The sequence below is a fragment of the Chelmon rostratus genome, chromosome 13, assembly GCF_017976325.1.
Source record: "Chelmon rostratus isolate fCheRos1 chromosome 13, fCheRos1.pri, whole genome shotgun sequence".
Classification (NCBI taxonomy): Eukaryota; Metazoa; Chordata; class Actinopteri; order Chaetodontiformes; family Chaetodontidae; genus Chelmon; species Chelmon rostratus.
The window spans coordinates 8143813-8171122 of NC_055670.1; the positions used below are offsets into that span (position 1 = coordinate 8143813).

A 27310-nucleotide genomic window follows, 5' to 3' on the forward strand; every position below is an offset into this window, starting at 1 on the left:
CAATACAAAGAGCATCTCAAAATGATTCTCAGGGTGCAAGAGCATATCTTTGATAATAAAACTGAAAATTTCCTAACTTCACAAACAAGCTCTGTTGCACGGCTATTGCACTGTATTGTGTACACATGCAGCAAATAAAGTCTTACGTGTGCGCATTTTCAGCCTTACCTAGCACATCGGGAGGCTCAGTCTGAAAGCCCTCAGGCTGTTGTCCCTGCAGCATGTCCAACAAGGCCTGCAGGCTACGCAGGCACAGCGAGGGGTGAGAGAACCGAGTCTCCTTAATCAGCTCAAATACCCCACACAGGCCGATGCCAATGATCTGCGCACACACAGACGGATGCACATTTCTATGAGCTAGTGAACATCACGTTGTCATACTGCAGTCCAAGTCTAGCTAGGCAAGCTGTCGTACCGCTTTCCACAGCGAATGAAGATGAGACATACTGACATTGTGCACGGAAGCAGTTTTAAAAACAATCACCACTTTCTGTCCACTGTGTCAGTTCACACGTAACTGCCTTGTAGTATTCTAACTGAAAAACAATTGGTAAACAGACTGCTGGAGTGGATGTTTTCTTTAAATAGCAAGGCCTCATGAAACAACCTACATTTAGCTGTGGGGCTGCAGTATGTACAGTTACTAAGGCTTCAACATCCACTATTAACATTTTGAGTAATGACAGACCCACTGGAGTGAGTGGGGAAGGGAGGCAGGCAAAGGAGTTTGGCCTAGAAAAGGATGCCATTCTGTCTCTCAGTATGGCTTGTTAGTGAGTCAAATAATGCTTTAATGTTCCTTCCTATCTCAGTGAAGAACTTGTTTCGTAACAGCGAAATGAAAGCTCAGCATCAGGGATAACTAATGTGAAAAAGTATGATAGATGTTGGAAGAGACAAACAGTAACAAGACATGCACAATACTGTGCACAAAACACTGACTAGATATAGCTTAACAGATATTAAATAGCCATTCTAGATCTTTCTGTTCTAGCTAGTAACCGACATAATATTTTGCCATGGATTACAGCCACTCTGTCAGTGTTACTTTGGTTAAATACACACACAAGTATGTGCACACACACAGCAAAGATTCTCAACACATGGCTTGTTAACAAACGTTATTAAAGCAGAAATTAAAACTAGATCACCCCAAAATATTATATCAACAGTAGGCATTTCATTTAGACGATAAAATGGATACAGACTGTTACAAAATGAAAACTTTCCATCTGTGACCTGCTAACCAATATGTACGGCGAGCACAAAAGTTGAAATCGACATACAACTCTCTTCATGCACGTTTGTACACACAATTGTACAATAACTGTGCTGTCACACTGTAGAGATGTTTGTCCTGTTGTAGTACCCCTCTGTCAGATACAGAAAAGTAGGGTGTCAGATCATTTGAAGGCATCTCTGCAGCCTCATCCTAAACTATGTTTACAATTGATGTTCAGCTCATTTACGGTGCTGCCGCTGCCTCACTTGGATGACAAGCTGACGGGCGACTCCTCAGATTTGTGGAAAGGAAGCCTTTTACAAAGTCAGGAAGCACTGTTAGCTTTATCCCTTAATTCTGCCATTTGTGGCATAGAACCTAAAATAAACCTCTGACACAGCAATAGGCTGGTTAGTTTACTGACAGGGCAACAGGGCATGCAACAAGCCCACATGACAGTTCATTTTTGTGACATTTTACTGGAGTACAAGGCAAAATAATCAAAACAGTCCACTGTACTTATAGACAGGATGTTAGAAAATTATTGTCGTTACAGGTTGAATATTAATTTGTCCTCACTTACAAAAAATAGTTGACTTCTCAGATAAAAACTGACAGCCCTGATACGGAGTAATACAGACAAACTGTAGGCTCACAGTAGAAGAGGGAGTTGGGCCAACAGAGCAGAGGCTGTAATCCTCACAGGATGAGCGATTCAAACCTCTGTTAGTGTGTCTCCAATTAACACAACAATAAAAATGAGAAGCCCGACATAAAAGGCCAAGGAGATAGAGGACTGTTGCATCTATACGATAAAGAGCACAGGCTGGCTCTTGTCTTGATACTGCACACTACTAACACCACACAAGCGGCCAGTGCAACCCCCTGTTCATACCTTTGGCAGCTTCACGGCTGGCTCGCGGTACTCTTCCTCCTCCTCGCTGTCTGAGTCGCCGCTCTGCACCGAGCTCCTGGAAGCCAGCGCTAGGGAGGCCTCTCTCTGCTGCCAGTCCAGCACACAGTGCCGCACGTTGCAGTAGACATTGAATGCAGATGGGTTGCTGTGCAGCTTGATGTCCGGCACGCAGAGGGCTCCATCTAGACTCTCGGCCTGTGGAAAAACAGAGAGCGGTGGGTGGTTGGCAAGATCAGCAAAACCTTTCCTTGGTGACCACAAGTATGATATCTTTTGTTCAATTGATACACTCTTTGGCACACCAATCATATATGAACAGCAATGTCAATTAACTGTACAGATTTACAGTTGGTTGGTTTCTGTAGTTTGCTTGAATTGGTTCACTAAAAAAATTACATCACTTTAAGCCTTAACATCATTTTACTAAGTGTGATGCTGCACTTTGGGTCCTGTCTCTTATCACTGACATGTTTATGCAACAGGAGTTGTAAACATTATATTACATGTACTGGCCATTAGTTTCAGTTTGTGTTCGTCGACTGTTCGTGCAGCAGTTGCTTCAGAGGGAATTTTAGTGTACATCCGTTAATGACACCTAACCAAAACAAGTCCCAAGTGACCACAATAAGTGGGGTAATTTCTGAAGTGAGATGTGATTTTCCTTGGCTTTGCAAGGAAACTCACATCTGAGAGGCAGAGGCTCCTAAATCTAAACCAAAGGGACTGTCGGCAGATGTTAGCTGTTACGTTTGACTTGAAACACAATTATATAACTGCAATAGGTTGGGAGTGTGAAACCTCAGTTGAACGCAGTTAGGCTTTATGCAATCGGTTCTGGCATTGTCCTCATGTCTAGTCAGTGACACAGTTGTGACATGAAATGACGCCTCCTTTTTCTTTGACTCCTCAGGAAGCTCACTTTTGTACGCACTGAGCTTGGCAAGTGTTAACCCATTTCAAGTTCAGCTCAACACAGCCATCAGTGTTACAAAATGGCTTACCCAACATTTTACATAACCACCGCAGAACATTTTCAACTCAAACTCGAACACAGCATTGACATATTATCACGTTAATGGCTGACAGTTGCTTATTTATATATCCGGCACTTATGGAGAAACATCAGCTTTCATTTGAAGTCCCGTTTCTGGCTACCTGGCAAACTCCGGTCCAATAGTCGCTGTGTTTTAGCTCTGTTTTTGGTCTCTACCAGCGCCTGAGGGAAACATCTGGCTCTTTAGCTGCTAAATGCTTCACTGTGTTCACCAGGTAATTGCTTGCTGTGTGTGTCTGCTGTTTGGTGCTGGGAAGGTAGTGTACAGTGGGGTTTTAGAGTTTTTGTCTGTCTGCTACAGCCAGAAACGACAGTATGAGAGCGGTGAGAGTGAACCAAAACAGTGAAGTTGTGGACTGAACAGCTAAACAAAACTAACTAAAGAGAATCAACAAACCCAATCTTTATCAAATTAGACGCACAAAAAATTAAGACTTGGTCAACTTTAAACCAGGTCAAATGGACAGTCTTTATATAGCGCTCTAGTCTGCTGACCACTCAAAGTGCTTTACAACACAAGCCTGCATTCACCCATTCACACATGGTAGCTAGGCCAGCGGCTCATTACGAGCATTGACACACTCACACACCGATGCAACTTGGGGTCAGTATCTTGGCTTGGAAGGATACTTCGACATGTAGACCGCTCTTCCTCCCGAGCCACAGTCCCACACACATTATGTACAAAGAAAAAAAAAATTACTACCTGGAAGCGTCCAAAAGTTGTTTAAAAAGAGACAATGTCTACATGATTTGAGAGGAATTTGCATTTTTTAAAGTTAATTAAAGAACTAAAGTAAAATGACTGTTTTTGTTTTGATAGTTTGTATGTTTGCTGTTGTCTGATAGTACCTTTCGAGGGTGAACATGATGTAATGTAAAAAGCGCTGTCACTGTAAGCTGCAGCTTTAGCCGACACTTTGTTCAGACTGCAGAATTATTTCATTTTATTTTTATTTTTATATTTGATTTGAGACCAAAATAGCAACAAAATGCCTGGTTTTATGTATTTCAAAGAATAAATAACTATAATTACCTTCATTTCACAGCAACCTTTACAGCGCAGCAGAGAGCTGCAAATTTCAGAGATAATTCTCTGTAGGTTTAACACTACAAGCAACCCCCCTTCACATCGTCTTCACTTTAGTTAGCGGGGGGCTTTAGTTAGCGGTGTTGTATTGTATTGCTTTATACTATGAGGAGTTTGTAATATTGAGTCTATCATCAGTGATATAAATCAGGTGGACGAGCCAAAAGGGAAAATTTACAATAAAATCATTACAGCACAGCTTAAGCACTTACAACCGAATAATCATTCTGATTAGAGAAACAACACTCCACCGAGAAACTTGATAAGCTCACTAATTGATAAGCCTTCTCATCCCACCAAGCAATGCATTTTTAACTACAGTCCTGAGGTAACCTCCGGAGAATCCTATTGATCGATTGTGCCTCTCTTGCAGTGTTGCGCTTTTGGCATCACAATCACAGAGGTGATGTCATTTATTTGGGGAGAGAGGTCATTCATTCTCAGCTCAAACCGGTGGGGAGGATATTAGCTGCCCTCTGCGCTCCTGCCTTGCTGCTAGAGTAGCATTTGGGACAAAGTGACTGTAGAGCATACACAAAGGGGCACATTGCCTGGAAAGAGCATTTCAAACGATTTAAAACAGACGCTATAATAACCCAAACCTATAAAGCAAAGGAGAGATAATAGGTTTCTTGGGAGATGACAGGAAAACAAAAGGGTGGAGTAGGGACCAAAATACTGCATGTTGGGACTAAGCATTTCAGATAGAACATTTAGCCTTTTTGGCCCACATGTGCAAGATCCTGGCGGTTGATTTGTCTAATATTCTTGTGCACGCAATATTCTGATTGTCTCCATTGTTTGGAAGCAGTTAAAAGTCCTAAGTTGACGGTTCCTTTCATTAAACCTAATATTCATGAGATCAAATGTGATACTCTTACAATAACAGGAGTATTAGTTCCCTATTATAATGTTTTGCTAAACTTGGAAATCACAAGTAAAGAAAAGGGCAGCCCTGGTAGCACTGACAACAAAATCTGCATTCGGCCTACACAACACTAGACCAGGGCTGCATAGTGCTCGCGCTACGAAAAAGTTGGTCTGTGTGATGACTGAAACTACAACAGCAGCACCTGTGCAACAGAGCTTTGAAAAGCCTGCGTGTGAGACAGTTTGAAACGGTGCTAAAATGCTCATCTGGCCGGAGATCGTTTTCGTTTTAAAACGCTGCTCTAAATTAAAACATATTTGTGTGGAATCAGCCAGGGCCGCTTGTTCGTGGGAGGCGTGTGCTTGTCTGTGAGTGAACTGATGGTACATCGCTATTCTCCTCGGTACACGTAGTCTATCATGAGCTTAAAAATCACGTCCCTGCTGTGAAAAATCCTTACAGCCAACACCAATTCCCACAATCCCTGGGGATCTGCAGCCTTAGTGGTACAGGGAAGCCATGCTTCCTAATGCATGCTGGATTGTGCAGAGTTGCAGTTACATACAAGACATTACAACAGATGACTAACATACATTTAGCTCTAATCTCATATAGAGTAAATGTATAAAAAGACTGATAATTGACTTTCACTGACACATCTCTTTTTTGAATCTGCCATAGGCTAAGTTAGTTAACTTGGTATCAGGACAGTCATGTTATCTTACTTATTGTGATGCATCAAATTCGAAATGCTTGTAACAGTCTTGTTAAATAATTTTTGCACCCGTGAAATGATATCACTGCTGCCTGCCCAAAAGCAGCACTAAAATCTGGCACTTTCTACCACTTGAAAGGGTCAGACCCTGCTGCAAATTGGTGGTGGCAGACAAAGAAGAAGAAGAATCTCGGAAGCCAGATGCGTCAGCTACTGGGTATACCTCTGAGCGAGATGTGCTACACGACATGGGAGATGAAGCAGGATGTTCAGGTTATCAACCAAAACCAAAACCAAAACGAGCCAGCAAGGAAGAAACAACGGACTTAATTTAATGTCTGCCCACCCTAGTTGTGGCCAATGGCTTCAATCTTTGGATCCTAGTTTTTAATTGTACACTGATTCCCATCTGTGTAAACCACTAATAAGAGAACAAAAACACTACATATATTCATACTGTATGACCAATATGAACTTAAAATGATACTGTATGTAGGCATATGATGATATAAGTTTACAGAGATATGTACTACTCATTTAAAGTGAAATACATGGATACAACCCTTACTAGACCATAGCTAAACCCAACTTTCTTGTTTCTGCGAGAGCTATTATTAGTAGTAGTATTATTTTATTATCTGAAGCAAAGATATCCTGAGTGTTACTCCAAAGATGACTGATCTTGTACATTTCCATTGTGCATCGTTTGTTTGGGATGGTTGCTTTGATTTGGGTGAACTTTCAATATTTCAATGTTTCAATCAACAATTTCAGACATGTTAGGTCACATCTGATTGGTTACATCTCGTAAACAGAACGTGAAGCAGCTGGAACATGGTCTTCATGGTGCTAGTGATTTGTAACTGACAGGTTTCACTGGCGCTGACAGTTTCCAATTTAAAACCGAACACATCATCAGAAGCTTGTCATTAAAAGTGAAACCCTCAAGCTACGTCATAATGCGTGCATACGTAAGGCCCGATGACCTGCTGATGTTTTGTGGTTTCTTCTCACTTTGTAACAGCAACAACCCATAACACAAACATGCTGCTGACCTGATGGTCTCTTTTGTGCTTCTGTCTGCACCTCACTGCTGATTTAATGGCCATCTAAGAGCTTTGGAGAAGGCGGCTATAGAAACCCTGACCGCACTTAGACAGCTAAACATTTCAGATGGCTGGCTTCACGGAAAAATGAGGAAAAAAAAATAAAAGTTGTCTTCCAAAGCAGAAGCTCAAGGCAGAGTGATTGCTAGTTTGCATGACCACATCAGATAATATGCAATAAGAGACGATGAAACTCCTTAATATTCATCCAGTAATCCCTCATGATGTTAAAGGCAGAACGTGCCTGTCTCAAACTCTGACTATACAAAATCATGTCTTGTCCCCATGCCCTGGTCTAGGTGTGCAGGGGTGGAGGGAGCACTTTGCCCGACAGGGTTACATAGAAAAATCATCGAAGACTCTATTTAAACGGACTGACAGATTTTTAACTCATTTCCCAGGTTGCACCTGTGTTTCCTATCCAGGTAACTACTTGACACCATCTTTGATGGATTTGGAAACAGGAGTCAAAACAGCAAATATTTCCCATCCAGATAATTGAAAACCCTGAAAACCTTGTGAGTTGAGTTGTGTTCAGCTTTGTTCAATACCTTCTTACCGTCGCTTCTTGTTTAGCTTTCTGAGATACAAATGCTTCACTCAAGTGTAGCACTAATGCTAATACATGAGAGGCACAAACTGGGGCTACTATCTGTCATACTTAAAAGGCAAACAACTTTCACAATCAATCCTTTTAATAGTTATTCTGTCTATAATCTATCATCTATCAATCATTTGAAAAATGACATGCTGTACAGTTTTATTTTACTTGATGGACCCGTTCATTTTGCCATCTAACTTCCACTAATCCACAACATCTCTGTCATATCTATTTCAGTTTACCCAGCAATAGCTTTTTGTGCACCACAGGTTATGAGTACATCAAATTCATTTCAGTCTCATATAAATTATGCTCATATGTAGCTATTCTGCATTATAAGATCAACAGCTATATTCAGTTTAATACAGAAAGCAGTGTGACATATCTATAGTGCAATAAAAAGTAAGGATATGCAGATGGTGGATGGGCATATTCCCCTCAACAATGGCATCTTTGAAACTCTTCACACACTAACTATGACCAGTTTTTTAATTATGACCAACTGCTTTTTTCTGCCTAACCTTTCCGAACACTAATATCATTGCAATACATAGCTGAAAAAAGGAGCCAATTAATGTTTTGCAGATACAGCTACAATATGGATATTGTGATAGACTGAAAAGTAAATGTCGGGTACTGCTTGTACACAAGACGTTACATCACCATCTTTATTGGGATGATGAGACCCGAATCGCCTTTTGTTGTGACTCAGCTTTCACATGTTTCTAAGCACAGATGCAGACAAAAGGAGAGACCCTTTCAAACCGCACTCTTGTCCGACTATGACGGTGTGAGAGGCTTGACAGAGCAAGAGCGAGTACAACATACACGGATTAAGCATGACTGCCCATGCAACTGCCCATGTTATTATGCCTGCCTGTCATCCAGCCTTGACTCCTACTCCATTCTCTGTCTCTATAGTTTATCTTCTGCTGTTCCAGGACATCAAATCACTGACCAAGTCAACCTGAAGAGGACTGAACTGACTAGCCCACTGTACATTGAATTTCCTGTCTGGGATAGTTTTGAGGTGAAAGGTGACAGAGCAGTAGAGCCTCTTGCCCTTCTCTGCTACTTTCACAATTATCACTTTTGCTTTTGCCTGCCTAGTTGTTGAAAGAAAATCAGTATAATATACTTACATCCAAATACCAACTAACAATATTACAGGCCAACCATAGAAAGGGCTACTCGCTCACTCTCGGAGAAAAACAGCAAGGAGATGAGTCAATATAATCTGAGTGGATTATATTTGTTGTCATAACTTCAGGATGAACGAGTTAGCCTATGTTGTCCACGCAGGGCCTGCAGCACGAGCAAAAACAAAACCACATCCACTGATAAAGACTAGGTTGCCACTTTGAATGAAGGAGATGGAGGCAGGCAACTGTTGCCGTGGAGATGTGGAACACATTAGGTCGCTCGGCAACAGGCCATCATGCACAAGCCAGAGCCACTCCCATGTGTCTCACATTGTGCCTATCCACCTCTCCAGCTTCATGTGTGGATAGGCTTCCTGGCACCTGACCAGTCCAGCCAATGAAAATTAGGATTCTGCCATCACCTTCAGGACTGCAGAGAATCGGACCTAATCTATAATTCCATCGTCAATCTGTTAAACTCATTCAGTACAGAGTTAAACCAGCTGTAGGGACTTATCATGGCATACCTATGGCTCTGACAGTACCAAATTAAAACTGTCAGCCATATTGTTCTTATTAATATATAGAGAACACATAAAATACAACATGTAGTAGAAATCAAAGGATGTCTACAAAATGCTGTAAGTAGTACTAAGAATGTTGGGCATGACTATACACCCCTAATAAATATTGCTCCTACTTATGACTTAATACTGCAACAATTTACAACCCTGATTCCCAAAAAAATTGGGACGCTGTGTAAAACGTAAATAAAAACAGAATGCAATCATTTGCAGACAGACTGTGTTTTCAGACAACAGTCCTCCCAAGCCCAATTATCCAATCATGTGTTGACAAAGTGGTGAACCTCGCTCCATCCTTGCTTGTGAACCACTGAGTCTTTCCAGGATGCTCCTTTCACACCCAATCATGATACTATCACCTGTTACCAATCAACCTGTTTACCTGTGGAATGATCCAAACAGGTGTTTTTGGAGCGTTCCACAGCTTTCCCAGTCTTTTGTTGCTCCTGTCACAACTTGTTTGGAATGTTTTGCTGCATCAAATTCAGAATAAGCAGATATTTACAGAAACTAATGAAGCTAATAAGGTAAAAGACAAATATATTGTCTTTGTACTGTTTTCAGTTGAGTGTGTGTCAAAAAGGATTATCAAATTATCACATTATATTATATTCTGTTTTACACAGCTACCTATTTTGGAATCGAGGTTATATATTCTGTGGTATCATGGTATCATGTATTTATTGAGAGAAATAAACAATTTTGGCAATTTAGTAAATATTGTAATGGTTTAAAAACAGCCATTCCAAAGTGTAGCCTTGTCCTTACAACCCCTGTGAACATATCTATTAATAACATCCAAATATAAATCCAGCAGTAGCAGCATCACATAGAATGACAAGTGTAACATTGTGTAACAGTTGGTACTGGTCTCTCACCTTTGTTCTTGATTTTACTTTTGACTTGACCTTCTGTCGCCTTTTCAGTTTCTTCTTACTCAAGGCCTTCTTTCCCCTGAAACGATATAGTGATCACTCAGTATTGCAATATATAGGCTACTGCATGATTCGGCAATGTTTACACTTAAACACAGCATAACATTCAAGGCATTTTACTTTATCTTATCACAGACTTTATTATAAATATGATGATGTGATGAGAATGGGAGGTAAAGATACTTGTCATCAACACATTCTTCTTCAAGGCAGTCAGGATGTTGGAACAACAAATCATTTATCCTTGTATTTGTTTAGAATAGCTATCAGAATCATGAATCTGTTACTGATGTCTTTAACAGTGATCTCATTTTCACTTTCTCACCCTTGCAGAGCAAGTCTACATCTTATGCACTTCTGAAGTGTGGTGTATCCAACTTACATAACTGTCAGAGGTGTAGCAGTTGTCACCAGACTCAGTTGTTTGCCTTTGCAGAAAATCCAGAGATGCTTTTGAACTCTCTCTGAATCTGTGCATGGGCTTTTTATGATAAATTTTACTTGCAAATCGGGCTGCCAATGACCACTGCTAGGGACCACAAATAGACTTACAACTAAAAACAAACAGGCAGTCCAGGAATTGATAATCATTATCGCTCACTACTAAATACAGAAGGGCAATGCATTTTAAATGTGCCGCTGATCAGCTGTTTTAAAAACAGTGATATAAGGATTCGGTCCACTACTTGCTTGACGATTTATCTATTTATTTTAAAGCACAGATCCAAATTTTATCATTTGAGAGTGCAACTCAATATCAACTTCTAGTTGCGTGTCACCATACAAAAGAAGGTTCTTGAGCATACAGCAATGGGCTGGGTTAGCCTTACTCATCAAAAAAAAAACCACTGAAATCAGACTGGCAAAATCACACAGACACTGATATTTACAGTGGCAAAGTAAATGTCAACAAATCCATAAAAGAAAAAAAAAAAGACTAACTGGCAGCTGCTCCCAAAACAGCTTCCTAAAGCTTGTATGTATCTCTGTGTATACAAGCTGCATCTTATGCATAAGCAACTGCAAAATCCGTCACAATCAGATAAACAAAAACAGACCGGAATTAGATATTTGTTCAAAATAGCATGATACCACTGGAGGGGTTGAAGCACCAGCAGATTTTTTTTTTTTTTTTTTCTCTTCTTGCTCACTTGTAGAGACCTGTGTGTATTCAGGAGTTGGTTGTGAGTCCACTGGCGCACTGAGAGTAATGTCAGACACTTGAAAAACCCGTGCTTAAAGCGAGCATTGTAAATGTGAGGCCGAGAATAACAGTTCAGTTTGTGAGGGAGGATGCTGCAATCATCCAGCTACTCAGTCTACAACCTGACTGACTACAATGACGTAACTGTATTGCCCGCTCATGCCAGAAAAGCAAATGAGTTCATCCACCTCCCATCACATCCTCACCCGTACACGTCCAACGCTTGACACAATTTTGCGTACAAGAGCAAAACGCTGTATTTATCACGTGTTTGCGTGAATGTCTGGTCATCATCATCTCCAGGTTTCCTGAAAGATAAATCGCCGGTTTACTTTCGGGTGACCTGGGGAAGGGCTGATGCTCCTCAACGTCAGTTAACGTTAGTTAGCTGTCGAAACAGTGACGCCGTTGGGCCTAAATACACACAGCCCACTATCCCAAATTATATTAAATGACTTGGTAATGTAAAACATGGCGACAACCCAAGCAGTGACTGTTTAAAGATGTTTTACAGAAAATGTCAGTATTACACGAGAGGCACGTGTGTTTACGTTTAGCTGGTTCCGTTAACAGCTAACGTTATTGCTCAAAACAAATTGACTGTTGTCAAACTGCTGTCATGACGGTTAGCCAGCTAGCTTCTTTGGATATAGACTTTTTGACTTTTTTCTGGTCGCTCTGACCTCAGTGGGTAGTGATTTTATTTCACTGAGTCAACGTTGAACCATAACACAATACCTAGAGCAGCCAGGGTGCAAACCACTCGCGCAAGAGTGGACTAACGTTACGTTAGCTTAGCTTTATCCGATAAGCTAGGGAAGTCAAAGCCAAAAGGCTACACAGCAAGCTGATCCCCACAGGAGAATGAACCCAAATTATGGAGTTCTTGGCTAATTGTTTGCTGTCAAAACAGTGACTTGTGTGGCAAAAGCCTGACTAGCTCAATAATCATACAACACAGTTAACTTGGGCATTAGCTGATGTTCAGTGACGTACCGCTAAGCAAGGGTTAATGTTAGCTTACGGTCGTTAGCTCAGTTAGCCCCAGAAATGACAGACCAGCATCGGCGATATTTGTATTTTACACGTTTGCCACTCACCTTCCTTGATTTATGCCTTGCTCTTTATCATTGATAGCGGTGGTATAAATCCGCCTGTATCTTTCGGCCAGAGCTCGCCCTGAGAGTAAAAGCTGGTACCGAGTCCGACAATCCGACTGGGCTCCGGGTGTCGGACAAGAACCCATTCCCGAACCAATGGTGGAGAGATCGGCTCCTGCTCCAGAAATGACCCTGACACCCAGCCCCATCGACGGCGATGAGGAGGGCAGAATCCCTCCACCGGCGGCCGCTGCCGCAGCAGCACACATCATCGTTTTGGAGAACAATGCATATATCACACAAAAGATATCACAGCTAGATAATATCTAGCCATCAGATGCAACCCACTTGTCATTAAATCCGCCACATGTCACATTATTTGTCCATTCCGAGTCGCAGAAATACCACAATTAGCATCCACGGTCCCCAGTTATTATAAGCGCAAATCGTAGCCAATCTGGTGGTGCAGCTACAGCGTATGGTCTTCCGATCCGGCCACAGCGTCAACACGGTGCTTGACTCCTGAAAACATATCTCCTCGAGCCATAACGCATAGTCTTGTGCGATAGCAGAAACGTCACCGTTAATTTCCACGGATCGCCTTGTCGTGTTTCGGTTTCATTCGTTCCTTGAATATTTCTTGACCCCAGAGAGGCAGCACCCTCAGTTGGGCTGCCATCTTAGCTCCATCATCCCTCCCCTCCCTGGCTGAGTCTTGCGTCGCTAGCATGCCGGGATATTTTCATACGACTAAAACCGGGCGATGCTATCATTGATTTATTTGAATGATTTCCTTTCCGTGTACAATTATTCTGACATACAGTTCATTTGTCAGCACAATCGCAGGAGAGAAGGATGTAGCATAGATGGAAGATAGGACCATTGAGGCTATTATGCATTTAACATTTAATTTGTAGAGGTCCATCCAGAGCCCCTCCCAGTTTGATCTAAAATTGGCACATTTAGATACTTTTATAAGCAGTCCTGTTAAAAAAAACACCAGCTTGACCCTTAAAAACAGTGTTGCATTGGATCTGTCTTCAGCCCACTCTGATTTCATAGTTTCATATCTTCTGATCTTTCACAATCCAGCTACTATGGCTCCATGAGTAGCAGCTGGGATAGTGGTCAGTGATAGCATGGTGCTTCCCTCCCCAGTGACCAATGTGTGGCTGTGAAAGGTTGCCATTTGATCTCAAACGTGCCTGTTAAAACAACTCATTACTTTGCACAAGAATAGCAGCCATCCTTCGGTTGTATCATAGTGGCACAGTGGTCCTCATGACTGAGCAGGCCCTAGCTGAGGTCTACATAGCTCTATGTACCTACTCTATGGCAAAAGATGCCCCTGTGTATAAATACAGATGATGTTGCTTGGTGAGATAATCGATGCGCTGTATGTTTATGTATGCCTAAAAATCTAATTGCATGCATGGCATACTGAAGTGCCTCAGTCATGCAACATGCGGGCTATAATGATGGTAATGCATTTTCAGCTTCTGACAGGACTGAGGGTGCAGGAGGAGCAGGAACACTGCAGGGGGAAGCTGGGAGTCACCGTGTGTTTGGTAAACATCAGTCAAAATGGCAGCAAAGGCCAAAACACTCTGCAATGCAAAGGTGGACGCAGAAAGCAGGTGCAAGCGGTGCGTACTAAACAGATATGTACATGGTATGTCACTCATGCATGTGTGTCTGACTGAGTGCATGTGTCAACATGCTGTTAGCAAGTAAAATTTCCAAACTGCTCCGTCCTGCTGAATCTCTCCCTAACGTAAAACTTGTATCTAATGTCATCTTTTTGAAAAGGTGGTGGGGATTTATGTAGTTGTGGATGTGCGTGCGCATTTGTTGAGAGAGAGTGGGAAATAGAGAAAGAGATTTACTGAGGCCGTAGTGGTGCTTTATTGGCTGTGAGGCTCTGCAATGGCCCAATGACAAGAGAGGGGTCGGTCTACAGTCTCTTCTCATAGCAACCCAGGAAACATTCAGAGATTATCATGCGCAATATCAAAGTGCCATCATGTATCACTGATGACAAGTGACTGAAGAAGAATTTATCAACACTGAACTGAGGGACAGGCCTGTTAGGCCTGCTGGATATGAAAAGCAGCTCAGTTGAAGCATCTTGTAAAAATCTATCACAGATGCAGGATCAGAAACTGCTGACATCGATGGCCTTCCCTCTCTTAGTGGACTTTTGGTAGAAGGTTATAAAAAGAGAGATGATTTGGAGCTGGACTGTGTCACCTGAAGATGCAGCCACATCCAGAGGCTGCTCATTTAACCCCTGGTTGTCTCAGCTCCGTGCTGCTAGGACAAACGGAGGGAGGAGGGGTGAGGTATCTGGGCCAAGATGATGCCATGGGTCAGGCAGGAACGTCACAAGCGTGAGGTGAAGTAGCTGAGATGAAATCCAGTTGGTATACACCCATCCAGGAACTGGGGTTGCGGTGAAAAGTCTCGATAAAGTGCCGGAATGATATGAAGGTGAGTCACTGTTTGTCCTGACACAACACCTGTGACAGTGCTTCAGTCCAGAAAGACTGGAGTGGTGGTGTTCATAACTGAGGGCACAATTATTGTGCCAGTTTGTGTTTCTCTCTGGAAATGAAACACACATCGTTTCTGAAGCTGGTGTGACTTTCACGCTCACTACTCTCTTCACTCTCTTCCAGTCACCAAAATAGAGGAGGTTACAGTCATGCTGTCATACAGTGCTGTTTTGACTAACTGCCTGTTAAATGATCAGGACATGTGTTGCCTTGAGCAACTCCTTATATTTATTTATTTATTTTAAAAGAGTTGCACAACCGGTATTGTCATTTCCATATAGCTCTATCGCCACCCAGTGTTGGTCATTTCCACTTGAATTTATGCACCTATAACAAGGGCAGGACGTTAAACAGGACAGTGCTAAACTTGAGCTTGATTGTTCTTATTTTGTTCCTTAAATAATTCCCTTTTTAAATGTGATATTCAGCCCTGCTTGTTAATACAGCTGTAACTTTCTCTTAAAAATGAGCCTTGGACTGGTGACACTAATAGTCTGATGATTGGAAGGAGTCAGCATTCCTTTCGTGCTGTCAGTCGTGACTAGGAGGGGTTCACCTCTCGGGATCATGCCGTCACACCCCGGTGTGCTATGCACCTTTCATGCCTCTTATAGTGGCACTCCCACTATAATGAAGGTAGCTGCCACAGACGAGACATTTAGTTCAAGTGTGACTGTCACTTAAGTTTTACGTGCACTCCTGATGATTTATCAAAGAGCCCCGTGTCTCCTGAAACTGTTACCGCCGTCTCCTACTACAGGCATTCTGATTGGTACGACTAGTCATGGCTTTGTCTTAATTGATAACACATGACATTAGTTGCCATTCAGTAGACGTTTCATTCAAGGTTTCAGTGCTTAAGGCTGTACTGAGACCTGCTCAGGCATCGGTGACCATTTGTGTGAAACTGTGTGAGCCCATCTTCATGTTTAAGTTTCTTAATGACCTGATGGTAAAAGCGTAAGTCTTCTCTCAGGTTTTATGGCGTTTGCTGGACCTCAGTGAAAGACGATTAATTGTATAACCTGAGACTGAAAATCATTACTTTTATTAGCATACAGGTGTTAAGTCCACTCTGTCAGCCAGGTATTGTATTACAAAGCCAACAGGATATTAATACATATTTAAAATGCAGGATAATATGTATATATTCAAGTTCACTTCTATTGTACACACCCACGCCCACTTCGCAGCTAAGCTTCCTTGACACCTAAGTTGATTTGCAGGTCTTTCAGCACCTCCACCCAATTCCATTTTTTCTCAAACCTACAAACAGACGGCAGAAGAATTATTACTAAGGTCTAACTGGTGATGATGGAAAGAGAAAAACCTAGAGTGAGAGGTGGGGAGAGAGTAGGAAGGTTCTTTGATTGTTGTCTGAAGCCACACCCTTGGGTGGCCTTGGAATCTCCTCCCGTAAGGTTAAAAGCAGAAGGAATGACAAGGGTGTGATTTCAAAGTACAGAGTGATAGACAGGCGTTAAGACCTGAGCTCCAGTGAGAGTTTCTACCCAGGGGAGTCGTAAAGCTTTCTGTGGAGGTACGTACCCTGTCTCTTTCCGTCCTTTGTCAGTTTCCATTTTACACTAAGATTTTTATGTCTTGATTTCAGGCTTAGATAAAAAAAAAAACTGCTTAAATGGAAATGTTATGATTTTATGTGTGATATTGAGAGGGTTGACACAAGATGCTTTGCACTACGGTGCAATGGTTCTGCGAAAAGAGAGGCAAAAACATTTTGTAATCCAGGATTATGTAATGGTGTAACAATGTGTTCATTACAGAATGTACTTTTTTGAAAAGTACCGTAGCGTGAGGAATGAAATGCATGTCTGACTGATATACTGATTCAGACATCACACACACACATACACTCACAGTAGGATTTCATGAAAATGATATCTGTGAAACAGGTGGATCCTCGCAAACATTAGCAATTTGCATTTTTTAAGCTCTAACTTGTGGAACAGCAGTTTCTGCCTTGATGAGTTTTCAGTCAACGCTGCTAAACTACATGAAGATCATTGATCTACTCTGCTACATAATAATGTAGAAATAAAATATTTAAAGCGTCCTTCAGGGATCCAAATAAGAACTGAACTGTGTTATTGGGCAGTGTATTGGCATTATTAATATACAATCCTTCATCTATCTTAAAACTGGTTTATTTTTGACGATCATCGACAATCTCAACAGTTCGGAAACTCCAAAACAAGTTCTGCTTTACCTGAAAACATAGTGCAGACAAACACATCACTCAACTCACTAACAACACTCGTCAGACAGTGAGATAACTGATAACTGGACAAATGTTGCATTTACAATCATAACTTCCCTCCCAGCTCTCGACATCCGCATTAAGCTCTCTGATATGGAAGCACTAATGCTGGAGTGTGCATGTTGTTGAAAGGGCGCAATCTTTATGATCAATAGCTCGTGGCATGTCGCCAGCATGCCCCTCTGTTTTGCTGACAAAGGTGTGTTTGAAGAAGGTGTGTCATGGAGGTATGGTGGGCGTGACTTGTCAGTACGGATCAGGACAAACCAGTTTAGGGCTTGATCAGTGAGTCTGGGCTTGAGCAAAACTTTAGTTGATGTACTTCAGACACAGAGACACAATGTTCACAAAACCAACCTGATGAGAAAGAACATAAGAGGAGTACACAAGACTCACATGTGCTGTAGATAAAAAGCATTTATTCCTAAGCTGAGTTGACTTCACATGTCTACTGATCTCAGGTCAAACTTCAGCACAGAGAAAGCTGCAGCTATACTATACTGTACTCTCAGCCTAAAGTGCCACCTAGTGGCTAATGCACTGTAGTGTCATTATTACCTGATTACCTGAATTTCTTGTTTCTTCTTTCACACTTGCAGGCCAAGTTACAAAATGAGCCGGTATTCAGCCGGTAAGTGTTAAATATCAAATGATGAAATAGCAAGAGTGAAACTCCATACAGTGATGATAATTTAGAAAAGAGATTCCATATTCAAAGTTTCAATTTGTCACATGATGTTCAGACATTCCTATTTCACCTTTTGTTCTAATCATTATTATTTATTGCACACTAATCTTTAACCACAGCCTTAAGAGTATCCCAACCTTGCATTTCACTGCACATACGGAGCATGTGGCAAATAAAATGTATATTTAATAATTAATTTATTCATCATCAAGTGCAGCAGAGGCATACCAATCCATCAATTAGTCCATTTCAAAGTAGTCTACAGATGACTGATCAAGTAGATGATAAGACAGTACGAATGTAAACAGTAAAACTATTTGACACTAATGCACATGAAATGAAATAATATGAAAAAATAAAACTTGTTAAGTAGATAAAGGACAACAAAATAAAAGCATGCTCTTGAGGCTGTGCGAAAAAGGTTTGTGTACGCTAAGAATTACAAAGGATTAAAAAATAAATATATGTAATCTAATTATTAAAATGAACGCAGATGATAATTAGTACATATTTCAACGGCTCTGCTGTGTTAAGTGATAACCTGCTTGAAAGATGTGCAGCTGCTGCTTTGTGCATGTGAGCTGGAGGCACTCAGGTTTTCCCCGTGTTATGTTTGCAGCCAAGAGCACTCTCCTGAAAGACAACAGCTGGATCAGAAAGACGGATGATGAGGATGAAGACATCGAGTAAGTCGTGTAAACATGATGGGTGAAACACAGGCGCAGCACTCCACACCACGCAAAGGCGCTTGCATACATACACACAATCTGAGGAAATGGCAGAGCTGCGACCTGTGATTCATATCTCAGTTTAACCTCATCTTAAAAAAAGCCTCCCTCTGCATTTCTTTTGCAAGACGCAGTGTTGAGTCATTGCTTGTACTATGACTTAATTAATGTGTTATTCTTTTTCCCTCCTCCAGCCGCGACCCAAACTTTGGCAAATTTGTTCTAAGCCACCACAGATCCAATGAAAATCTCGAAAGGTAAAACAAACAGTTAAATTTTTCCTCAAATAAAGAATAAAATAATGAGAAACTATTGTTTACTGTGGCAACTGGGTGTAATGCAAATAATCGTTTGAGTCATTAATCCTTTCACTTATTGTGATATATTGTCTATTGCTCACAGTCCAGGGGCTGAAGAAACGAATACCACCAAACCATCAGTGCGCCCGTCAACATCTGTGCAGGCGCTCACCAAAAGGTATCATTTTTATTAGGAGCTGGTCTATTTCTATTATATTTATGAACTGATTTAGATAGCAGATTGTGACAACAACATCCGACTGATTTGTGTCATTGCAGATTCAGTGGAAGTCTGGATGAACCGAGGAGCAGGTTGGTGCAGTCTTTATGCAGCATTATATTTTTGTCCTCTGCAGACACAAAGTGCAGAACTGTAACGCCTTAACTCTTTAATACTGACCAATCCTTCATCCGAGCCAAGGCACTATGGTAATGCTTTTATTCTATTGGCAGCACCCTCCCTCCCAGCAAGACTACATCCTCCTACACCAAAAGGTACATATCCATAAGGGCAAAATGCAACAATGCAACAATATCTTAGTGACATTTTTAGGGATTTATCTGAATAATCTGCCTCTTTTTTGCAGCACATATTCAAGCCCCAAACCAGATTCTTTCAAGACGTATGTAAAGCTCCAGTCTATTACACATAATGCAAAAATTAGCAGAGGAACAATTAATACATTGTGCAATTTTTTGTTTATCATGCAACCAGAGGAGCCTAAAACAAACCAACAAACAAAAATACTACGCCTATGCATTTATTAATTTGATTTATATTAATCCTCCTTTAGCACCACAACCAGTACGGTCACCAAGGATGGAACCAGTGGGACCACCACCACCACCACCCAAACTCTAAAGTACAGAATATTACACAATTAATATGTTATCATCTTGTCATATATTGAGTCTGTGTCACTCTGATGACAGCTGGCTTTCCTTGCAGATCTCCTGGGGCTACTTCTCCCACCAAGACATTCACTGAGCGGGTCAAGTCCTCAAGCAAAGGGTAAAAATATGCTAACATTCAGTACTCTTTAAGTACCAGTACTTTCCTCAAGTTAAAGTGCCAGTGCAACAGTGTAAAAATACTCAATCAGCAGTCCTGCATTCAAAAAGTAGAGCAGAGGTATCATCAGCAAAATGTACTTCAAGATTTAAAAGTGAAAGTACTCGATGTGCAGGAAAATGGCCCCTGTGTTAGTGTGTAAATACACCAGCACAAGTGATCCAGTGATGTAATAATATAAAAACACTGATCGAGAGCATTCTGCATAGTCATTCATACTTAACCAGCTGTTCTAAGTGGATCTCAAAATAAATCTGAGGGCTCATGAGGTGATTAATGGGGTAGGCAAAAGATGTAAAATTCTGCTACACAAAATTTAGATTCATTTTTTGTAAACCATGAAGACGCTGTGTTGCTGCAGAGGTGGAATACTGAGGCTTCATTGATCACATTAACACATCTGTGATCTTCACACAGGGCACAGTACTCACAATACTCACCCACCAGAACAACCAAAGTGACTGAGACGGTTACCACCAAAACAGAGTAAGATTTTTTATTATTTTATTAGATTATTTAAACGTCTTGATTTAATCATAGTAGAATTGAAATCTTTGCATCGCCTTTAATTTAACCCGTGTTTCCAAGCAGTGCGGAGGACAAACTATACGACACACTCATCCCCTTCTCTGCCAAGGATGATTTGACAACTACAGACAGGTGATATTTTCAGCCTAGAAAATGATTTATATTGATCATGACACCAGGCAATCAGCAGTTAAACACCATAATAAAGTATATTTTCTACTTTACAGCAAAACAACTGTCTCCATGACTAAAACTGTGCCAGTGAACAGCAGCGCTGACACTAAGTGAGTTTTATTTATTGGCTTGGTGTCCTTATATTCAAGCTGAGTTCCAGTACCTTTATTTTTCATAATTAATATTAAGTAATATGTCTGATCAGTAATTATCGACAATAATTGCCATCAAAGTCTCAAATATCTTACGCCTCTGTGCCACAGAGCTCCACTGTTGTCGAAAACACGTAAAAACACATCCGTGACCGGTTGACATGTTCTTTCATTACAAACAACATGGCCCCTGTACTTCATTTTCAGTCAATCCCACATAAAACATCCTGCTGCAATAGATACACAGTATAATACCTAATGTGTATTAGTCCACCACTGAAAATGGTCCCCAACAAATGCACCATTTACCCGTTTGAGTAAAGTTTGCTAAAAACTACAGTTTTATCAGGTACTGAGAGATGAACTAACATATTGTTGGTGTTGTGGGATTTGCTGCTGAAAAGAAAAAAAATCTAGACTAATGTTAAAACTATGACTTCAAACTATGAGTGTATAGTATGGTCTCCCGGGGCTTGGTGCCCCCCTCAGTATGTCTCTGTGCTTTACAGCCATAGAGCTAGGTGAGCAATGGAGAGTTAGCCTATTGCTTTTTTTGTTTCTTTGTTTATTTAAGTGAGACTACGTAACTTTTGTAACAATTATAATATTCTTTTTAGAAAATAAAGTTGAAGACTTAGACTTAAATGTACAATATAACCTGTTTTTCTGTGCAGAGTGGAGGACAGCCTTTACGACACACTCATCCCCTCAGCTGTCAAGGGTGATAGCTCACCCACAGACAGGTGATATTTTCATTCATCAAGCCTGTTGTAAATTAATCATAGAGATAATCAGCAAGTATAAATGAAGCATGTTTTTTCCTTTACAGCAAAACCTTTGTCTCCAGTACTGAGACTGTGACAGTGAACAGCAGTCCTGATGGGTGAGTTAGCGAAGGACAACTTTTACACAGTGACAGTGACATTAGATACCAGACAGTCACATGAAATGTCTTGTTTTGTTTTTCCAGAGATGGTTTCAAGACTACAACCACAACAAGGACTTCTACGTAAGATTAAACCCAGTATCGATAATTGTTTTACATATATATACTCTAATCACCACATATTAATTATATTTTTGTGTTTGCAGGGCTGAGGATGACCTGTATGGCACCCTCCTGCCTAAATCCATTACGTCTGATCTTCCTTCTCCTGTGAGGTGAGACGTCTCATGAATAACCTTCAACAAAACACAACCATTTAATTATCCTGTCAATCAAACATCACATTGTCATTTCCAGTTCCAGCATCACAAGGAGAGAGATAGTCACAGTGGACAGCAGCAAAGGGTGAGTGCAGGAAAGGAATGACTGAGATTGTGCAATGGTTCTTTCAATGTGCAGTACAGTTATCCCAGTTTCTTCTGGCTTTGTCTTTTGTGCCATTTAGAGGGGAAAGCCCAACTCTGGCATCACCATCTCCCACCAAAAGAACCAGCAGGTAAACATGCAGATTACCGGGCAGTACAGACCTTTAAAGAGGGAGTTAGGATAATAGAAAACAGAGAAAACTGTGTTGCAATGTATGTATGTACAGTGTAATACTCCAGCTGTAAAATCCAGAAAATAAGTAATTTTGGTTTTAGCTATATACGGGTTATATAATGTACATAAAATACTATAATCAAGAGCATTTTTTAATTTGTCATACACAGTGAAAATCTTTAAAGGCAAAGGCTACTTTTAAGCTTGTAAAGGTTTAGCCCTCAAACAAAAGACCAAACAATGTTTCAATTATTTTGCATTTTAAAGAGAGGTCTATGACTGAATGACTTGTTCTTCATTTCTTTTTTTTAAGTGTGTTGACTGTATTTCGCACATTTACGTAAATGCTAACATCAGCATGTTAATATGCTCAGGATGACAAAGCTAACATGCTAATGTTAAGCATGTGTAATGTCTATACTATGTTCACAGTCATAATTTAGTGTGTTAGCATGTTAGCATTTGCTAATTAGCCAAGTACAGCTGAGGCTGACGGCATTTTGTTAGTTTTGCAAGTATTTACTAAACAATTAAGAATCAATATCTAACAAAATCACTATCTAGGATTATAATTATATATATATATATATATATATATAATGGTATCTGAATTAGAATAGCAATAGAAACATTCAAATCAACACATGAATAACAGAAATGTTCATTTGATACCATGTCCAACTCATTCGTATGCCTCTTTGACATGCAGCTACAGCTCGTACACTGATGATATTCCCTCCACTCGCACCACCTCCTACACCGTCAGCACCACACCCAGGTAATCATTTAACTATTATCAACTCAACTATCATCTCCCACACTCACACACAGACACACACACACACACCTCTTGCAGGGGTGTCTCTGCCTATACAACCGGTTGACAATGTGGCTGCAGTCTTTCTATTATGCCTGATCTGTTGTGTGTTTGCACACACAGTGACGACTACAGCAGCGACCGTAAAACCTACTCCTACTCCAGACCAAACTCCAGGTAGGAAGCCGATCACACTGAAACTTTTTTCTTTTCATGTTCTCTGAGTGTACAGCGAGGAAGAAGTCTTCTAAATCTCACATGTGATCTGTGGTTTGTTTTCATTTTCTACAGTTATGAGTACAGCAGTGTCACCAGTCCCACCGTCTACACCACACCATCGTACAGGAGCAGCAGGTATCTGATGGTTGATACTAATGCACAGACATTGCATGAAAGTAAAGCAAGACTCTCTCCCTTGTAGAAATTGTTAACTGTGTAACTCTCAAAGCAGATCAGATGATATTCTGGCTGATCCTAGCTCCTCCATGAAGAGTGCTTATGCACCTCCTGAGAGGTTGGAAAAGTGTGACATCGTTCTCTCTTGATCTTAGTAGTTCACAACTACTAATGAATGCAGAGTATATAATGATATTCTTTCAGTATACTATAATCAACGTCTGTCCCACACAGGACGGTGCTTGAGAAAGACCTGTGCAGCTACTGCCGTAAGCCCTTCATTGGTGATGCCAAGATGGTCCTGGAAGACGTGAAGATCAACTGCCACGCTTCCTGCTTTAAAGTGAGCACATTAGTTAGTCTCTCCTTCCATAAAAGCTGTGGATGATGAAGTAAAAGGAATAGTATCACACTGTAAAATTGACTCTATTACAACTGAAATATTACTTAAATAAAACTACACAAGAATTTCGTACAAAAAAAGTATACTATTGATTTCTTACTACTAGCATTAAAGTGCATTTTAATGCTGTAGCCGGTCAAGGTACTGTAGAGCAAATACTTGCACTGTTTGTAGTTTAATCTGAAAGAATGCGTCCTGTTTGAAAAAGTGATATTTTGCATATATGCCTTTTTTGCATACTAGACCTCTTCACCCTCACCCTTCAGTCGGTGTTGTTGTACCTGTTAGGGTGGGACAGCTTTTCCCACAGGCCTTTCTCACAGCAGTTATTTTAATCTGTCATCATGAAGCACAAGGTCATGTCATGTTTCACCTAGTTTGTTGCTCACAAATTCCACATAAATTTGTGAGACCTGCAGGGCACTTGCATGCCCATGCATGGTGGTTCCCAGTGATGGTGTCTGTTTTGATTAGTGACGCGTCAAAGTCATCTCAACAAGAAATGACCTCACGTTGGAAATCACAGCCTGCATGCCACAAATCTGGTAAAACAGGCCCCTCAAGTCAAAACAGCTAAACCCATTCAGCCATCATTTATATTAAGATTCACACCATCAAAATATCTTCTGTGAAGCTCTTACTGGGACATCACAAAATTCCCTTACTTACAGTATACCCAAACTAGACATCTTATCAGCTGGAGTGATTGAAAACACGTGCATGCATGTTCAGAGCCTTCAATCTGCAAAGTAACAAGTAACCGCAGCTGTCGGGTGAAAGCAGTGGAGTAAAAGGCACAACATGTTGTTTGTGGAGTGTAACTGTGCAGCTGACTGCTCAGCATGTACCTCTTCCCTCATGCGAGTGTTTGTTTGCGTTTGGCAGTGCGAGGTGTGTCACAGCACTCTGGGTCATATGAAAGCCGGGGACAGCCTGTGGATCTACAAACACATGGTGCACTGTGAGAACTGCTTTGAGGTCACCAGAGGTAAAAAAAAAAGAAAAAAAAAGTTTCCTTTCAGTCCTTTATCTTTTTGAGTCCAGTAAGAAGAGTTTATATGTATTTGTTTATTTTGTTTGCTGAAAACACCTTGAAATAACAGGCACTATATTTATTTCCCCCCACAGAGAAGTGGCGACGCTGAGTTTTCCCCAAACCTTTGCTGGAGGCATGAAGACGTGTGATTAAAGATAAAAATGGATTACTGTTCATCAGTATGTTGTGGGGGACATGGGTTCTGCTATGCTTATGTTTTAAAGCTAACAGCGCTTTATCTGGGTGCACTAACAAAAACTTTCTGAACCCTTTCTAGCAACGTAGTTGTTACTGTATTGTTGACACCATGATATTGCTGTGTCTGTATCTACCCCTTTCACAAATATGAGGAGGCATTTCTGATGTAGTCTGGAGCTTTCAGGGAGAATCTTGTGGGTAACATGATCGAGATATTGCAATATTTAGGGCCGGGGGCTTTTTTGTGTGTGCAATAAAATATATCTTTATCTGAAAAATGAGTGAAGTTATTTTATTTTGTTCATATTGTTTACTCACATCATCTCATATTTATGAATTATGGTGATTAATAAGGATTAAGACCATGTATTAGGAAGATTTTCACAGGATAAAATCATTACCAAATTTTACTAATTGTATTTAAATTCTTCAGTACTTATTCCATTGTTAATTCCTTTATTTTACCCACATAAAATGGAATATATTCAGATTTTAATAGATTCTATTTAATATAAGAGAACACATTTTTAGTGTTGTATTATAAAAAATTATTATCTTTATTGGATATATTCTATTTAAAAAAAGTAATTTAGAAACCTTAAAATTAAAAAAGACCACAAAAACATAATTTATACAGGTGTGCAGCCGTATCCTGCTATAAAGACAATAACATTTGACTGTCCCTATAATAACTTTGCTGTACTCACAATGACTTTACTGTGCCCCCAGTGATGGTCTGAATCTCCTTGTGTTATTTGCCTGATTATGTGACGACCCATGAAGACGTTTTTGCGCAGCACTGAATAACAATTGATTGAACCTTTTCAATACAGACGTAGCCCATCTGACCTAAACTCACGTCTTGTATGCACAATGGTCAGATTTACAGTATATGACGACACAGAGGTCATGTCCTCTGCACTTCCTCTGGGAATCTGTGTGTTTACCTGTCCTGAGTTACTTATTTATACATTCACAAGTTTGTGTGTTAAGTCCTCACCAAATTCTTGATAACTACTAGGGAGTCAAAAGGGATTGAGTCGCACCAATGAAACTTAAATGTCTTACCTACTACAGACTTTACTGATGTGTCACTATGTTAGCAACGAAATATTTGTAGCACTCTCAAATCAAACAGAAAGTCACTGTAGCATCACAAACTGTACCATAATGGGCAAATTTAACAGGCTAAATTTAACAGCCGGTTCTTCATGAAAGTATTAGCTAAAAATGTGTTAGCAAAGTTAGCATCATTCATGCTTTTCAGAGTGAGAGGATACCGATAATGCTAAACTAACTGACTATTAGCATAACACCTGGTTTGATTTATTACTTTTGTGAAATGCAATTTATCATTTTCAGTTTCCATCAGTATTAACTATACATTTATCAATTGTCATTTTACATAGTTATGCCCACCATATTGAATAAAACCTGTTGTGCTCTTCAATCTAAACGAGTCATAAATTAGCAAGCTAACGGCAGCTAACAGGTTGGTTCGTCAGTTAGCTCAGTTAGCTACAGTCTTGCATCGTCTTACGTTAATCGGTGTAAATGTTTAGTAACAGCAAATCTCATTTGTGTGATGCAACCTGGTTTATTTCATTAATCTTCACAAAAGTATACAAATCTGTTATAACTGGGCTAAACTTTGACTTCTGAAGAGCTAGCTCAGGTGGCTGCTGGGGGTCTAAGCTAAATTCAACAAAAGATAACACATGGCTCTATAAACAGTAGATATCTTACTGTGATTAGGCAACCAGATGGTTTCTTAGATGAATTCAAAGATTATTAAACTTTCCTCCAGCATAAATGTATTCCTGACAGTATGGAGAAGAGCATAATGGCTTTAATTTAGGAGAAACAGTGTAGAAATGCCAATTAAACAATGACATGCAGACCATTTTCGAGACTTTCCTGATGGTTTCTGGGATTGGGGACATGGACTCATGAATTCAGT

At 40.5% G+C, this 27310-nt stretch overlaps 2 protein-coding genes across 12 annotated transcripts in view; one reads left to right on the top strand and one right to left on the bottom strand.

Moving 5' to 3' along the window:
* Nucleotides 1-13152, bottom strand: part of mycbp2 (MYC binding protein 2) — a 63589-nt gene extending 50437 nt beyond the window's left edge. For 6 of the 11 annotated variants that reach the window (XM_041951358.1, XM_041951354.1, XM_041951356.1 and 3 more), the window contains exons 1-4: nt 12541-13152; nt 10180-10255; nt 2118-2333; nt 169-322 (exon numbers count right to left, since the gene is read on the bottom strand). In XM_041951358.1, the coding sequence (XP_041807292.1) occupies nt 169-322; nt 2118-2333; nt 10180-10255; nt 12541-12812 (718 nt within the window). In that variant the 5' untranslated portion in view covers nt 12813-13152. The remainder of the gene's footprint in view (nt 1-168; nt 323-2117; nt 2334-10179; nt 10256-12540) is intronic. The other 5 variants (XM_041951364.1, XM_041951363.1, XM_041951362.1 and 2 more) reach the window with 1 other exon arrangement.
* A 3354-nt stretch (nt 13153-16506) lies between these two features.
* On the top strand, nt 16507-25628 carry scel (sciellin). Its single transcript, XM_041951466.1, has 26 exons — nt 16507-16635; nt 17973-18004; nt 18681-18747; nt 18984-19046; nt 19192-19266; nt 19368-19400; nt 19542-19583; nt 19676-19711; nt 19883-19951; nt 20038-20100; nt 20578-20646; nt 20749-20820; nt 20916-20972; nt 21689-21757; nt 21844-21897; nt 21985-22023; nt 22107-22175; nt 22258-22305; nt 22406-22456; nt 23210-23278; nt 23441-23494; nt 23609-23671; nt 23766-23831; nt 23948-24056; nt 25002-25104; nt 25245-25628. Exons 2-26 carry the CDS (start codon nt 17986-17988, stop codon nt 25259-25261), a joined length of 1476 nt encoding a protein of 491 aa, XP_041807400.1. The 5' UTR covers nt 16507-16635; nt 17973-17985; the 3' UTR covers nt 25262-25628.
* Nucleotides 25629-27310: the final 1682 nt, after the last annotated feature.

Coding starts and splice junctions, on each gene's coding strand:
- scel (XM_041951466.1), top strand. Junction 19,952..20,037: donor ACCACCACCCAAACTCTAAA/GTACAGAATATT, acceptor CTTTCCTTGCAG/ATCTCCTGGGGCTACTTCTC. Junction 20,647..20,748: donor ACGGTTACCACCAAAACAGA/GTAAGATTTTTT, acceptor CGTGTTTCCAAG/CAGTGCGGAGGACAAACTAT.